A 15,975-nucleotide genomic window follows, 5' to 3' on the forward strand; every position below is an offset into this window, starting at 1 on the left:
TTGAATATTATCCGAACATTCTTGGCTGGCGTTACAATAATTATGCTTCAGTGTGGTGCAGATGAGCTGTGATACGCTTGAATTGCTTCGTCAAGTTAGTGACACGCTCTGTCATAGCAGCTTTTCCATATTTTCATGGATAAATGTCTGCCGTTTGAATATTATCCGAACATCCTTGGCCGGCGTTACACTAATTCTGCTTCAGTATGTTGCAGACTAGCAGTGATATGCTTAAATTGCTCCACCAAGTTGGTGATATGCTCTGTCAGAGCAGCTTTTCCATATTTTCATGGATAAATGTCTGCCGTTTGAATATTATCCTAACATTCTTGGCCGGCGTTACACTAATTCTGCTTCAGTATGGGGCAGACTAGCAGTTACACGCTTGAATTGCTTCGCCAAGTTGGTTACACGCTCTGTCATAGCAGCTTTTCCATTTTTTCATGGATAAATGTCTGCCGTTTGAATATTATCCGAACATTCTTGACTGGCGTTACAATAATTCTGCTTCAGTCTGGTGCAGATGAGCTGTGATACGCTTGAATTGCTTTGTCAAGTTGGTGACACGCTCTGTCATAGCAGCTTTTCCATATTTTCATGGATAAATGTCTGCCGTTTGAATATTATCCGAACATTCTTGGCCGCCGTTACACTAATTCTGCTTCAGTATGTTGCAGACTAGCAGTGATACGCTTAAATTGCTCCACCAAGTTGGTGATACGCTCTGTCAGAGCAGCTTTTCCATATTTTCATGGATAAATGTCCGCCGTTTGAATATTATCCTAACATTCTTGGCTGGCGTTACACTAATTCTGCTTCAGTGTGGTGCAGACTAGCAGTTACACGCCTGAATTGCTTCGCCAAGTTGGTGACACACTCTGTCATAGCAGCTTTTCCATATTTTCATGGATAAATGTCTGCCGTTTGAATATTATCCGAACATTCTTGACTGGCGTTACAATAATTCTGCTTCAGTGTGGTGCAGATTAGCAGTGATACGCTTGAATTGCTTCGCCAAGTTGGTGACACGCTCTGTCAAAGCAGCTTTTCCATATTTTCATGGATAAATGTCTGCCGTTTGAATATTATCCTAACATTCTTGGCTGGCGTTACACTAATTCTGCTTCAGTGTGGTGCTGACTAGCAGTGATATGCTTGAATTGCTGCGTCAAGTTGGTGACACGCTCTGTCATAGCAGCTTTTCCATATTTTCATGGATAATTGTCTGCCGTTTGAATATTATCCGAACATTCTTGGCTGGCGTTAAAATAATTCTGCTTCAGTGTAGTGCAGATGAGCTGTGATACGCTTGAATTGCTTCGTCAAGTTGGTGACACGCTCTGTCATAGCAGCTTTTCCATATTTTAATGGATAAATGTCTGTCGTTTGAATATTATCCGAACATTCTTGGCCGGCGTTACACTAATTCTGCTTCAGTATGGGGCAGACTAGCAGTTACACGCTTGAATTGCTTCGCCAAGTTGGTTACACGCTCTGTCATAGCAGCTTTTCCATATTTTCATGGATAAATGTCTGCCGTTTGAATATTATCCGAACATTCTTGACCGGCGTTACACAAATTCTGCTTCAGTGGGGCGCAGACTAGCAGTTAAACGCCTGAATTGCTTTGCCAAGTTGGTGACACGCTCTGTCATAGCAGCTTTTCCATATTTTCATGGATAAATATCTGCCATTTGAATATTATCCAAAAATTCTTGGCTGGCGTTACAATAATTCTGCTTCAGTGTGGTGCAGATGAGCTGTGATACGCTTGAATTGCTTCGTCAAGTTGGTGACACGCTCTGTCATAGCAGCTTTTCCATATTTTCATGGATAAATGTCTGTCGTTTGAATATTATCCGAACATTCTTGGCCGGCGTTACACTAATTCTGCTTCAGTATGGGGCAGACTAGCAGTTACACGCTTGAATTGCTTCGCCAAGTTGGTTACACGCTCTGTCATAGCAGCTTTTCCATATTTTCATGGATAATTGTCTGCCGTTTGAATATTATCCGAACATTCTTGGCTGGCGTTACAATAATTCTGCTTCAGTGTGGTGCAGATGAGCTGTGATACGCTTGAATTGCTTCGTCAAGTTGGTGACACGCTCTGTTATAGCAGCTTTTCCATATTTTAATGGATAAATGTCTGCTGTTTAAATATTATCCTAACATTCTTGGATAGCGTTACACTAATTCTGCTTCAGTATGGTGCCGACTAGCAGTGATACACTTGAATTGCTTCGCCAAGTTAGTGACACGCTCTGTCATAGCAGGTTTTCCATATTTTCATGGATAAATGTCTGCCGTTTGAATATTATCCGAACATTCTTGGCCGGCGTTACACAAATTCTGCTTCAGTGGGGCGCAGACTAGCAGTTAAACGCCTGAATTGCTTTGCCAAGTTGGTGACACGCTCTGTCATAGCAGCTTTTCCATATTTTCATGGATAAATATCTGCCATTTGAATATTATCCAAAAATTCTTGGCTGGCGTTACAATAATTCTGCTTCAGTGTGGTGCAGATGAGCTGTGATACGCTTGAATTGCTTCGTCAAGTTGGTGACACGCTCTGTCATAGCAGCTTTTCCATATTTTCATGGATAAATGTCTGTCGTTAGAATATTATCCGAACATTCTTGGCCGGCGTTACACTAATTCTGCTTCAGTATGGGGCAGACTAGCAGTTACACGCTTGAATTGCTTCGCCAAGTTGGTTACACGCTCTGTCATAGCAGCTTTTCCATATTTTCATGGATAATTGTCTGCCGTTTGAATATTATCCGAACATTCTTGGCTGGCGTTACAATAATTCTGCTTCAGTGTGGTGCAGATGAGCTGTGATACGCTTGAATTGCTTCACCATGTTGGTGACACGCTCTGTCATAGCAGCTTTTCCATATTTTCATGGATAAATGTCTGCCGTTTGAATATTAACCTAACATTCTTGGCTGGCATTACACTAATTCTGCTTCAGTGTGGTGCAGACTAGCAGTGATACGCTTGAATTGCTTCACCATGTTGGTGACACGCTCTGTCATAGCAGCTTTTCCATATTTTCATGGATAAATGTCTGCTGTTTTAATATTAACCTAACATTCTTGGCTGGCGTTACACTAATTCTGCTTCAGTGTGGTGCAGACTAGCAGTGATACGCTTGAATTGCTTCACCATGTTGGTGACACGCTCTGTCATGTTCTTGATGACATCTTTTCTTAATCCAATGAATAGCATCCATTTATTCTTAGCAGTGTCCTTCAAACTCACTTTCTTACTTCTCAAGGTAGGAAAAACAAAGTTATGTAAGTTTCGAGCTGGAAGCCAATGCTAGCAAATATGTTTTTTTCTAATCTTACAAGGTTCTCTGTGACATTTGCTACACCAACTAATGGTGGGCATGTTTGTAACTCAATTTCTCGCTTGCAACTTAAAGGAGAACAATTATCTGGGAAACAGCTCTTATCTCAAAACACTCTTAAGTTGGGGTGCCACTGTATGTCTCGGAGTTTTACAAGAAAGCTTTTAGACAAGATCGGCAACCAGTCTTAGGAAGTTGTGTTCTAATGACAAGTTAGCCTTGTTACACAAAGCACTTTGTTTGGCTGACACAATGTGGCCTTCACACCACAAGAATGTTGGTTCCTCTGTACCAGGCTTTCCCAAGCTTTGTCAGCCGGAGACTGAAATTAGACATCGGGTTCCTCCCTGGAACCTAGACCTACTGAAATACAAAACGTGATTGCCCTAACATCCTTGTATAGACATACATTAATTTATTAGAACTAACATGAATCAGGCAGTTGTGTAGCTTGATGATCTGTAAAAAATAGCTTTTATGCAGGGCATTTCTAAGTATGAGGTTCCAGAAGACAGCAATTTGAGCAAAAATAAAACGTTTTTTTTTTTCAAATGTTCTAAGCTAATTTGGGTTATCTCAAATGCAAAAAAGTAGGTGGGATCTCACCTTGAATTCTTACTGTCTTATAGTATTGACCCAATTAAAACCGACCCCAATTTTTGGTCCTAAGCTTAAATTATTGAAAGACTGCTCTTCACACATCTGAAGCTTTACAAGCAGAGACCATGCATTTGCAGGTGGAACATTTGTGGTATAAATCTAACTTTTGTCGACTTCATAATTCCTTCATAATTAGATGGATTTTTGTAGTATTTTATGCATAGTATAATTTAATAGATGCACAAGTATAGAAACACAGACCTTGAATTTTTACTTTTTAAGGTCAAGGCAAGTGTTGCTTTAATTAAAGGAGGGCTCATATTTTAGGGCATATTTCATTATTAATATAAACTTGTCAGCTTTTTGTCATTTCATGGTAAATGGTAAATGGGTTATACTTTAAAAAAAGCCTTTGTAGATGTTTGCAAATTCACTATGTCGTGGAATTCCAGTATTTTTGATTCAATGAATAAAGGGTTTGTATGTTCTCTATATCCAACGTTATGTGTTATTATAACTGACCTTTTTTGTAACACCGTTAGTGAATGAAGTGTACTTTTGTAGTTATTTCCCATATTTCTACGCAGTAACTCAGATATGTAACACGAGTGAGCAGTAGAGAATATGGAGTGATTTTTGGTCCAAAACATGTTTTGCTTTATTCATTATTGCCGTGTTTCTTGCTACTTTATGTTTTATATTTTCAGTGTTGGGTTAGTTACTGAAAACCAGTAACTAGTCACAGCTACTAGTTACTTTATTTCAAAAGTAACTCAGTTACTAACTCAGTTACTTACACCAAAAAGTAATGCGTTACTGTGAAAAGTAACTAATTAGTTACTTATATATATATATATATATATATATATATATATATATATATATATATATATATATATATATATATATATATATATTTTTTTTTTTTAATTTTTTTTTTTTTTTTTTTTTTTTTTTTTAAGGCCCCCGTTAATGCCCTTTTAGCCTTCATTTTAGTACTGCTATTGCACTGGAGAATAATACAATCTGTTCATCAACTTGACATGCATTTGCATCACTAAACTCTGCTAAGCCATGTGGTCTACATACAACACACAAAGACAAAGATAAGTTTCAAAGGGCCACTTCGTTTCAGGCCAGAACAAATTGACACAACTATTTTAAATAGCTGCAACATAACATACAGCATAATAACAACATAGCTGTAAACCAAGGAAGGCACACACTACATACACAAAGCCTAACCAGGCGTTTTTTTCTCAAGGAATTCTAAAATAAAATCATGTCTGAAGCCCAGAACACTCTACACATTTCCCCAGTTTTAGTTTAGAGATAAGGAAAGATTGGCCTGGCCCACTAGCATCCCTCTTTATGTTTGTGAACTTTATAGTCTATATATTTAGAGTGATGTGATAATCAAACACTCTAGAAGTCTAGAATGAAAGAGCAACAGTATATAAGAGAATTGACAGAGTGTGTGTACCTTCAGTGCGCAGTGCCTCGTTAAAATCCAGCCACTGTTGCTTAGGAGGTGAAGTGTGTCTCTCTTTACTAGCTTCGTCGAAGCATGTTGCTTTTGTAGCTGTTTCAGCAGATTTGAATTGCTAGAATAGGATCTTTGATCCAAGACACAACTTACATTTAGCTAAAATGTTCTTTTCTTTGTGGTCGACAAAATAAAAGTAGTGAGAATATCTCCATGTTAAGAAACTCGGCTTCGGGCTTCGCCATGTCTTGTTAGTAAACACAGACACTCCCCCTCCCACACACACTTATACACACACATACACACACACACACGCAGCGCTCCAATAAAACACACTCAGATCTTCTCAGTTTCTAGCCGATACTACATAAAAAATAACGTAAAATAACACAGTAACGTATCATGTAGTAACGGTAACTGAGTTACTGAATATAAAAAATAATGTGTTCGATTACTATTTACCGCCGAAAGTAACGGCTTTGTATACTTTGTAACGCGTTAGTCCCAACACTGTATATTTTGAAGGCAAACAAAGGCTCAATATGGTTAAAAAAGTGAATTGTCAGTACTTTTAAACTTTAACTGTTAAAAACTCTTAAACTGTCAAAAAAAACCCAACAACTATAAATGTCAATGAGAATCTATGGTAGCATAAACAATTAGTGGGATACAAAGTTGTCTGACTGTGCCTTTCTGGCATTTCTGCTGAGTACGGCGAGAGGCTGAGGAGCAAATATGGAACCGAGCAGCTTCCCACTGACTTTTCTCGCAGGCAAGCAGGGAAGTAGGAGGGCTGAATAGGCAGGCAAAAATAAATAGCACGGCTTGATCATAACCATATGCTGGCTGAAGAAATACAATAGAGGACAGGAGACCTAAATAAGTCACTTAAATCTATAAATAGGCTGTGAGGGAAACAGGGGGCTGGCCAGGCAGCACATCTGCAAACTCATTTTTCTGCCTGAGTGTCAGGAAAGCGACGGCCTGGGGAGGGGAAGACGAAAACAGGCGAGAGGAAGCGATCTGCTGTTTCACACATGGCTGGCGAAGGAATGTGGAGTCACCTCCTCGGCCCGCGCTCGTCTCTCCCTCGGCCCACCCCTGGGCTCTGACAAACATGCCGACCGGACCGGGGCCGTGTGGACTTTGCGGCGCTGGTGCCAGCGTGAAAGTGAGACACCAGGAGGACCGGGCCTGCCTCTCCGTGGAATCTGGCCCTGGAAAAGACGAGTACAGTCATCGGCTGAACTTCTCTGGAGGGTGTTCCTGTTCCCTTATATGGCAACCGAGCTGGGAAATCATTTGAATCGGTCTGGATTCTGCTTGCATGCCTCTCAGTGCGGACTGACACGATCTGCCGCCGCTCTTTTCTCGCCTTCTCTTCCCGTCTGCATGTTGTTTTGGGACAACAAGAAGGCGTTTTGTGTTTGTGTGTTGACGTTCGCTCTTTTTCCTTCCCCCCTCCTCTCCCTCGCCCTGGAATACATAAACACACACCTGGCAGACCTGGAACAGGGTCTCCATACAAGGAAGACTGGGGATTCTAAACCTCTTCTTTTTTATTTTTTGCCTTTTCCATGCAGCCAACTTTAGCAAAGGCGACCCAGGCTGGTGAAATTATTCAGATCGCCTTCTTGTAAAGACTTTAAACGTGAAGATGACGAGCGTCACGCCCCTGTGATCCCCCTCCTCCGAGGCCAAAAACTCTCTCCTCATGTGGACTACCTTCACCGGGCTGGCTCTCCACATCGGTCGCCATGGCGACGGCAGCGTGGTATCACCGTGACATCAGCCGCGTGCACGCCGAGGACTTGCTGGCGAAAGCCGGGAGGGACGGAAGCTTCCTGCTGAGAGACAGCGAGTCCGTGCCAGAAGCCTTCGCTCTGTGCCTCCTGTGAGTAGACGACACAATCATCAGTATCATCTTTCTACATTATCGACATGACGCCATGTACAGTCGTGGTCAAAAGTTTGCATACACTTGTAAAGGACATAATGTCACGGCTGTCTTGAGTTTCCAATCATTTCTACAACTCTTATTTTTTTGTGATATAGTGATTGGAGCACATACTTGTTGGTCACAAAAAACATTCATGAAGTTTGCTTCTTTTATGAATTTATTATGGGTCTACTGAAAATGTGAGCAAATCTACTGGGTCAAAAGTATACATACAGCAATGTTAATATTTGCTTACATGTCCCTTGGCAAGTTTCACTGCAATAAGGCGCTTTTGGTAACCATCCACAAGCTTCTGCTTGAATTTTTGACCACTCCTCTTGACCAAATTGGTGCAGTTCAGCTACATTTGTTGGTTTTCTGACATGGACTTGTTTCTTCAGCATTGTCCACACGTTTAAGTCAGGACTTTGGGAAGGCCATTCTAAAACCTTAATTATAGCCTGATTTAGCCATTCCTTTACCACTTTTGACATGTGTTTGGGGTCATTGTCTTGTTGGAACACCCCAACTGCGCCCAAGACCCAACGTCAAGGCTCATGATTTTAGGTTGTCCTGAAGAAATTGGAGGTAATCCCATACTTGCCAACCTTGAGACCTCCCATTTCGGGAGGTGGGGGGAGGGGGCGTGGTTGGGGGCGTGGCTAAAAGGGGAGGAGTATATTTACAGCTAGAATTCACCAAGTCAAGTATTTCATATATATATAATATATAACAAATACTTGATGTTCAGTGAATTCTAGCTATATATATATATATATATATATATATATATATATATATATATATATATATATATATATATATATATATATATATATATATATATATATATAAATTTTATTATATATATATATATATATATATATAAAAAATAAATACTTGAATTTCAGTGTTCATTTATTTACACATATACAAACACATAACACTCATCTACTCATTGTTGAGTCAAGGGTTGAATTGTCCATCCGTGTTCTATTCTCTGTCACTATTTTTCTAATCATGCTGAACTCTGATGATGCATTGATGTGTGGCACGCACAAAAGTGCTTTCATCAAATGCACTAGATGGCAGTATTGTCCTGTTTAAGAGTGTCACAACATTGCTGTTTACGGCAGACGAACTGCTTTACGGTATACAAAAACGTGACTGCTGTTGTTGTGTGTTGTTGCCGCGCTGGGAGGACGTTAATGAAACTGCCTAACAATAAACCCACATAAGAAACCAAGAACTCGCCCTCCATTATTCTACAGTTATAACGTGATTGGGCAGGTATGCTGGTTATATTGTGGGTTAGCGGACTCAGGTCCTCATGGACCTGAGTCCGCCTGAATTTCGGGAGATTTTCAGTAGAAAATTTGTCCCGGGAGGTTTTCGGGAGAGGCGCTGAATTTCGGGAGTCTCCCGGAAAATCCGGGAGGGTTGGCAAGTGTGGGTAATCCTCTTTTTTATTGTCCCATTTACTCTCTGTAAAGCACCAGTTCCATTAGCAGCAAAACAGGCCCAGAGCATAATACTAACTGTCAGGCTTGGTCAAAAGATAAGACTCAGATGCAGAGTAGGGATTCATTCGTCAGGCTTTTATTTTGAAAGCTCCCTTTCACCTCCAGAGTCAGGGCAATTCAATATAGGCTATAACTAAACTAGTCGGCGAAAAAGGTTCCAAAAAAAAGGAACAGCAGAAAATCACTCCGACAGGAGGAAAACACAAAAACAATAACAAACTATACTTGGCGCCGTATCATACTTGACAACCCTCCCGGACTTTCCGGGAGACTCCCGAAATTCAGCGCCTCTCCCAAAAACCTCCCGGGACAAATTTTCTCCCGAAAATCTCCCGAAATTCAGGCGGACCTGAGTGACGTGTCGACAGCCTGTTTTCACGTCCGCTTTCCCACAATATAACAGCGTACCTGCCCAATCACGTTATAACTGTAGAATTATGGAGGGCGAGTTCTTGGTTTCTTATGTGGGTTTATTCTTAGGCAGTATTATTAACGTCCTCCCAGCGCGGTAACAACACACAACAACAGCAGTCACGTTTTCGTCTACCGTAAAGCAGTTCGTCTGCCGTAAACAGCAATGTTGTGACACTCTTAAACAGGACAATACTGCCATCTACTGTACATGCATATGTGACAATAACATCTACAGCTTTTAGAGAGTGCAGTGCACAACTGCGCACACAACAAGGAGAAGAAGCAGAATGCATCATCAGAGAGGGTGTTCAGCATGGTTAGAAAAATAGTGACAGAGAATAGAACAAGGATGGACAATTCAACCCTTAACTCAACAATGAGTAGATGAGTGTTATGTGTGTGTATATGTGTAAATAAATGAACACTGAAATTCAAGTATTTCTCATATATATATATATATATATATATATATATATAGCTAGAATTCACTGAAAGTCAAGTATATCCTACACACACATATATATATATATATATATATATATATATATATATATATATATATATATATATATATATATATATATATATATATATATATATATATGAAATACTTGACTTGGTGAATTCTAGCTGTAAATATACTCCTCCCCTCTTAACCACGCCCCCTGACCCCCCCCCCCCCCCCCCACCTCCTGAAATCGGAGGTCTCAAGGTTGGCAAGTATGCGCCGTATATTCTATGAAATGTATTATAAACAAAAAACGCTCCAACAGGAGGAAGAAACAATGGCTATGAAACTTCTACACGGTCTCTAATCTAATAAAGGTTAACAAAAGATGTCACTCAAAAAATTGAGGAAAAGGAAGCAAAACTGAAAACTCAACCACTTTGGCTGCAAAACTAAATAACACAACATCACTCTGCTGAGGAGGAGAAAAAGGAAACTCAAAATATCAACCGAAGGAATTCAGGAACAAGGTATTCATACATGAGACGAGGCAAGGCATGGACAGGATGCTAGTGAGGCACGAATAAACGAGACAATCTGGCACAGAACAAAGGGAGGCGTGGGCTTATAAGACACATGAGGGTAATGGGGAACAGGTGGAAACAATCAGGGGTCAGGGATGACGTCAGACTGATGACAACAAAAGGAAGGGCAAGTGACCTGAAACGAGAGGAGTTACTTTTCAAATTAAAACATGCAATTCACAAGACAGAAGAAACCAAGACAAGACATCCCTCACCTCGGTGTGACACTAACACCACCATGCTTGACGGTAGGCCTGGTGTTCCCTGGATTAAAGGCCTCACTTTTTCTGCTCCAAACATATTGCTGGGAATTGTGGCCAAACAGCTCAATTTTTGTTTCATCTGACATCACATGGACAAAGATAAGACCTTCTGGAGGAAAGTTCTGTGGTCAGATGAAACAAAAATTTAGCTGTTTGGCCACAATACCCAGCAATATGTTTGGAGGCCTTTGTATCCTCGCTCATCCATGCGGACTAAACACTGGCCGAGAGTTGGTGGGTGGCCGAGGGTGGAATCGGCTCTCTTGGTTGCTTTGTTGGGTCTGCTCCTGTCTCTGGCCATGCTCCCCCCACCCCAGCAGACGATGGCGTGGAACACCACAGAGGTCACCACAGTGTATATGTTTTGTTTTTTTGTTTTTTTGTTGTTTTACTTTTGTGGCTGTGTGTAGAAGTGGGTGGTTGCATCAGCTCTGCTCTTTTAATGCCTTTAATGTCCTTTGTGTTCTTTGATGTTTCCCTCTTACACACATGTTTTTGTGTACTATGGCTGCCTCACAATACGAAGGTCCTGAGAAGTCCTGGGTTCAATCCCGGGCTCGGGATCTTTCTGTGTGAAGTTTGCATGTCCTCCCCGTGACTGCGTGGGTTCCCTCCGGGTACTCCGGCTTCCTCCCACCTACAAAAACATGCACCTGGGGATAGGTTGATTGGCAACACTAAATGGTCCCTAGTGTGTGGATGTGAGTGTGAATGTTGTCTGTCTATCTGCGTTGGCCCTGTGATGAGGTGGCGACTTGTCCAGGGTGTACCCCGCCTTCCACCCGATTGTAGCTGAGATAGGCTCCAGCGCCCCCCGCGACCCCGAAGGGATTAAGCTGTAGAAAATGGATGGATAGATGGATGGCTAAGAGGTTTTTTCTTCTTCCTTGGCCTCAGTCTGGACCCTCTCTCCAGGGGCCCAGGCACAGACTGAATTTTTTTTTTCTCACCCCCCCACCATAGCGTTTACCTGTTTCTCACCATTTTGTAAGGGACGCCGGAAGTTGGCAGACCCGTCAGCGATCCTGTTCTGTCTCCCTGTAATGTTTGTCTGCTCTTGAATGGGATTGTGCTGAACATGTTAATTTCCCCTCGGGGATTATTAAAGTATTTCTGATTCTGATTCTGATTTAATCCCAGGAACACCATTCCTACCATCAAGCATGGTGGTGGTAGTATTATGCTCTGGGCCTGTTTTGCTGCCAATGGAACTGGTGCTTTACAGAGACTAAATGGGACAATGAAAAAGGAGGACTACCTCCAAAACCTAAAATCATCAGCCCGGAGGTTGGGTCTTGGGCGCAGTTGGGTGTTCCAACCGGACAATGACCCCAAACACACGTCAAAAGTGGTAATGGAATGGCTAAATCAGGCTAGAATGAAGGTTTTAGAATGGCCTTCCCTGACTTAAACGTGTGGACAATGCTGAAGAAACAAGTCCATGTCAGAAAACCCAACACATTTAGCTGAACTGCACCAATTTTGTCAAGAGGAGTGGTCAAAAATTAAAGCAGAAGCCAAAATTGCCTTATTGCAGTGAAACTTGCCAAGGGACATGTAAGCAAATATTAACATTGCTGTATGTATACTTTTGACCCAGTAGATTTGCTCACATTTTCAGTAGACCCATAATAAATTCATAAAAGAAGCAAACTTCATGAATGTTTTTTATGACCAACAAGTATGTGCTCCAATCACTCTATCACAAAAAAACCCATAAGAGTTGTAGAAATGATTAGAAACTCAAGACAGCCATGACATTTAATTCTTTACAGGTGTATGTAAACTTTTGACCACTACTGTATGTGTGTTTGCAAGCCAGCTCCCATTTTCCTGAACAGCTGCACCCAAAAGAGAGAACGTTTGACCTAACATGCACCCTGACTGTGTTGCCTGGGCTATTATTTTTTGGACAGATACACTGTTATTACCTCCCCCAAACGTTGACTTGAAATTTCTCACACAGCTGAACGCGCTTTAAAAAGCACCCACTGTAACTTCCCGGCGTTTAGCCCAATTACCACCACCAAAATTTAAAAATAATGCTTACCTTTAGGGGATTGACAAGCGCATGTGTGTAAAGTCCAGATCAGAACTTGGCCGCCATCAAGCAAAACATCTTTGCCGGGGGGCGGGACTTAGCAACTAATTGTCGTTGACCATTTGTCTAATGATTAAATAACGTTACATGTATGCTCGTAGGTCTTCAAAATCATCTTGAACAAAACCCATCAGGTGTCATGTGCATTGATTTTGACCCAAATCTGCGGCCAATTTGACACATGGTAGATGCAAACCGGATCGATTATGTACCAGCGTCATAACTTTGCTTACATCTTTCTAGTTAATTAAAGTACTTTTTGGTTCAATTATGTACCTTTGCTTACATCTTTGTAATTGATTAAAGTACTTTTGGATCAATTGTTTACCAGCTACATAACTTTGCTTACATCTTTCTAGTTAATTAAAGTACTTTTTGGTTCAATTATGTACCTTTGCTTACATCTTTGTAATTGATTAAAGTACTTTTGGATGAATTGTTTACCAGCTACATAACTTTGCTTACATCTTTCTAGTTAATTAAAGTACTTTTTGGTTCAATTATGTACCTTTGCTTACATCTTTGTAATTAATTAAAGTACTTTTGGATCAATTGTGTACCAGCTACATAACTTTGCTTACATCTTTCTAGGGCTGTACAATATGCCGGTACTAGTATAGTATCGCGGTACTAATGAATCAAAGACGGTACTATACTCCGTTTGAAAAGTACCGGTTCGCCATATTTTTTTTTTTTTACAGGCATGACGGTGCGTCGTCGTCACGTCGTGACATTGCTGGTTTTACGAGCAGAGGAGCATGTTCGGCAACGCACACACACGGAGTACTTACAAGCAGACACGTGTGTAGACAGAAAAGGGAGAATGGACGCATTTTGGCTTAAAAACTGACGATAAAGGTGAAGTTATAACACTGAAACACCCTCTGGAAGAGGTGCTTTAAGACATGGCTAGCTAGCTAGCAGTTAACGTCCATCCGCAATTGGCAGTATTTTTGCTTCATGGCGACAAATAAAGTAAGTTTCTTACAAGTATCGTTATCACTGGAGGACGAGGAATAGCTAAACATGCTTCACTACACACCGTAGGAGGATACAATAGCTCCCCGGCGTCACTATGTAAACAAACTACACCTGACATCCACTGTAATGATACCAAGTACAAGAGCGTATCTAGTCGATACTACTATGATTACATCAATATTTTTTATCGTCACATAATATTTTTTCTTTATTTTGTTTTTATTCATATTATATTCACAAACATGAGGACTTAACTTATGACCAATGTATGATCCTATAACTACTTGGTATCAGATCGGTACCCAAATGTGTGGTATCATCCAAAACTAATGTAAAGTATCAAACGAGAGAAGAATAAGTGATTATTACATTTTAACAGAAGTGTAGATAGAACATGTTGAAACAGAAAGTAAGCAGATATTAACAGTAAATGAACAAGTAGATTAATAATCCATTTTTACAGCTTGTCCTTTATAATGTTGACAAAATAAAAGGTAGATAAATGACACAATATGTTACTGCATACGTCAGCAGACTAATTAGGAGCCTTTGTTTGTTTACAAGCGGCTAACATCCATCCACAGTCTGCAGTGTTTTAGCTACTTCTAAATCAATAATCCTGGCCTCCATGGCGACAAATAAAGTAAGTTTCTTACACGTAGCATTATCACTGGAGGACGTGAAATAGTGAAACATGCTTCACTACACACCGTAGGAGGATACGTGGATGGGTGGATCCACACCTGACATCTACTGTAATGATACCAAGTACAATAGCGTATCTAGTCGATACTACTATGATTACATCGATATTTTTTGCATCACAAAATCGTTTTTTAATTTATTTATATTATTTATAATCTCAGTAAATATTCCCTGGACACATGAGGATTTAAATTATGACCATTGCGTGATCCTGTAACTACTTGGTATCGGATCGATACCTATATTTGTGGTATCATCCAAAACTATTGTAAAGTATCAAAGAAGAGAAAAATAAGTGATTATTACATTTTAACAGAAGTGTAGATGGAACATGTTAAAAGAGAAAATAAGCAGATATTAACAGTAAATGAACAAGTAGATTAATAATCATTTTTTACAGCTTGTCCTTAATAATGTTGACAAAATAATAGGTAGATAAATGACACAATATGTTACTGCATACGTCAGCAGACTAATTAGGAGCCTTTGTTTGTTTACTTACTACTAAAAGACAAGTTGTCTAGTATGTTCACTATTTTATTTAAGGACTAAATTGCAATAATAAACATATGTTTAATGTACCCTAGGATTTTTTGTTAACATAAAGCCAATAATGACATTTTTTGTGGTCACCTTTATTTTGAAAAGTATTGAAAAACATTTTGGTACCGGGACAACCCTAGTTGAAGGTGCAATGCTAAATGAGCGCAACCTAAAGGTGAACCAAATCCGCTTCCAAGACAACAAAGAGTGACATTATTAGAGGTTGAGGTGTTTCTTCTTCTAAGTTGTACCTGAAAATGTCTTACCTACATAAAACTGCTCTATTTTAAAGGGAAACATTATCACCAGACCTATGTAAGCGTCAATATATACCTTGATGTTGCAGAAAAAAGACCATATATTTTTTTAACCGATTTCCGAACTCTAAATGGGTGAATTTTGGCGAATTGAACGCCTTTCTATTATTCGCTCTCGGAGCGATGACGTCACAACGTGACGTCACTTCGGGAAGCAATCCGCCATTTTCTCAAACACCGAGTCAAATCAGCTGTTATTTTCCGTTTTTTCGACTGTTTTCCGTACCTTGGAGACATCATGCCTCGTCGGTGTGTTGTCGGAGGGTGTAACAACACCAACAGGGACGGATTCAAGTTGCACCAGTGGCCCAAAGATGCGAAAGTGGCAAGAAATTGGACGTTTGTTCCGCACACTTTACCGACGAAAGCTATGCTACGACAGAGATGGCAAGAATGTGTGGATATCCTGCGACACTCAAAGCAGATGCATTTCCAACGATAAAGTCAAAGAAATTTGCCGCCAGACCCCCATTGAATCTGCCGGAGTGTGTGAGCTATTCAGGGACAAAGGCCCTCGGTAGCACGGCAAGCAATGGCGGCAGTTTGTTCCCGCAGACGAGCGAGCTAAACCCCCTGGATGTCTTGGCTCACACCGTCCCTTATGCCACCGAAGATGATCATGAGAAAAATATCGACCCTAGCTTCCCTGGCCTGCTGACATCAACTCCAAAACAGGACAGATCAGCTTTCAGGAAAAGAGAGTGGATGAGGGT

At 40.6% G+C, this 15,975-nt stretch overlaps 1 protein-coding gene across 1 annotated transcript in view; it reads left to right on the forward strand.

Moving 5' to 3' along the window:
- The window catches only part of inppl1b (inositol polyphosphate phosphatase-like 1b), a 148,134-nt gene that overhangs the window by 33,778 nt on the left and 98,381 nt on the right, over window positions 1-15,975 (forward strand). Inside the window, exon 2 of the mRNA XM_061930597.2 lies at window positions 7,028-7,338. Coding sequence (XP_061786581.1) covers window positions 7,202-7,338 — 137 coding nt within the window. The 5' untranslated portion in view covers window positions 7,028-7,201. The remainder of the gene's footprint in view (window positions 1-7,027; window positions 7,339-15,975) is intronic.

Source organism: Nerophis lumbriciformis, linkage group LG36 (genome assembly GCF_033978685.3).
Source record: "Nerophis lumbriciformis linkage group LG36, RoL_Nlum_v2.1, whole genome shotgun sequence".
NCBI lineage: Eukaryota > Metazoa > Chordata > Actinopteri > Syngnathiformes > Syngnathidae > Nerophis > Nerophis lumbriciformis.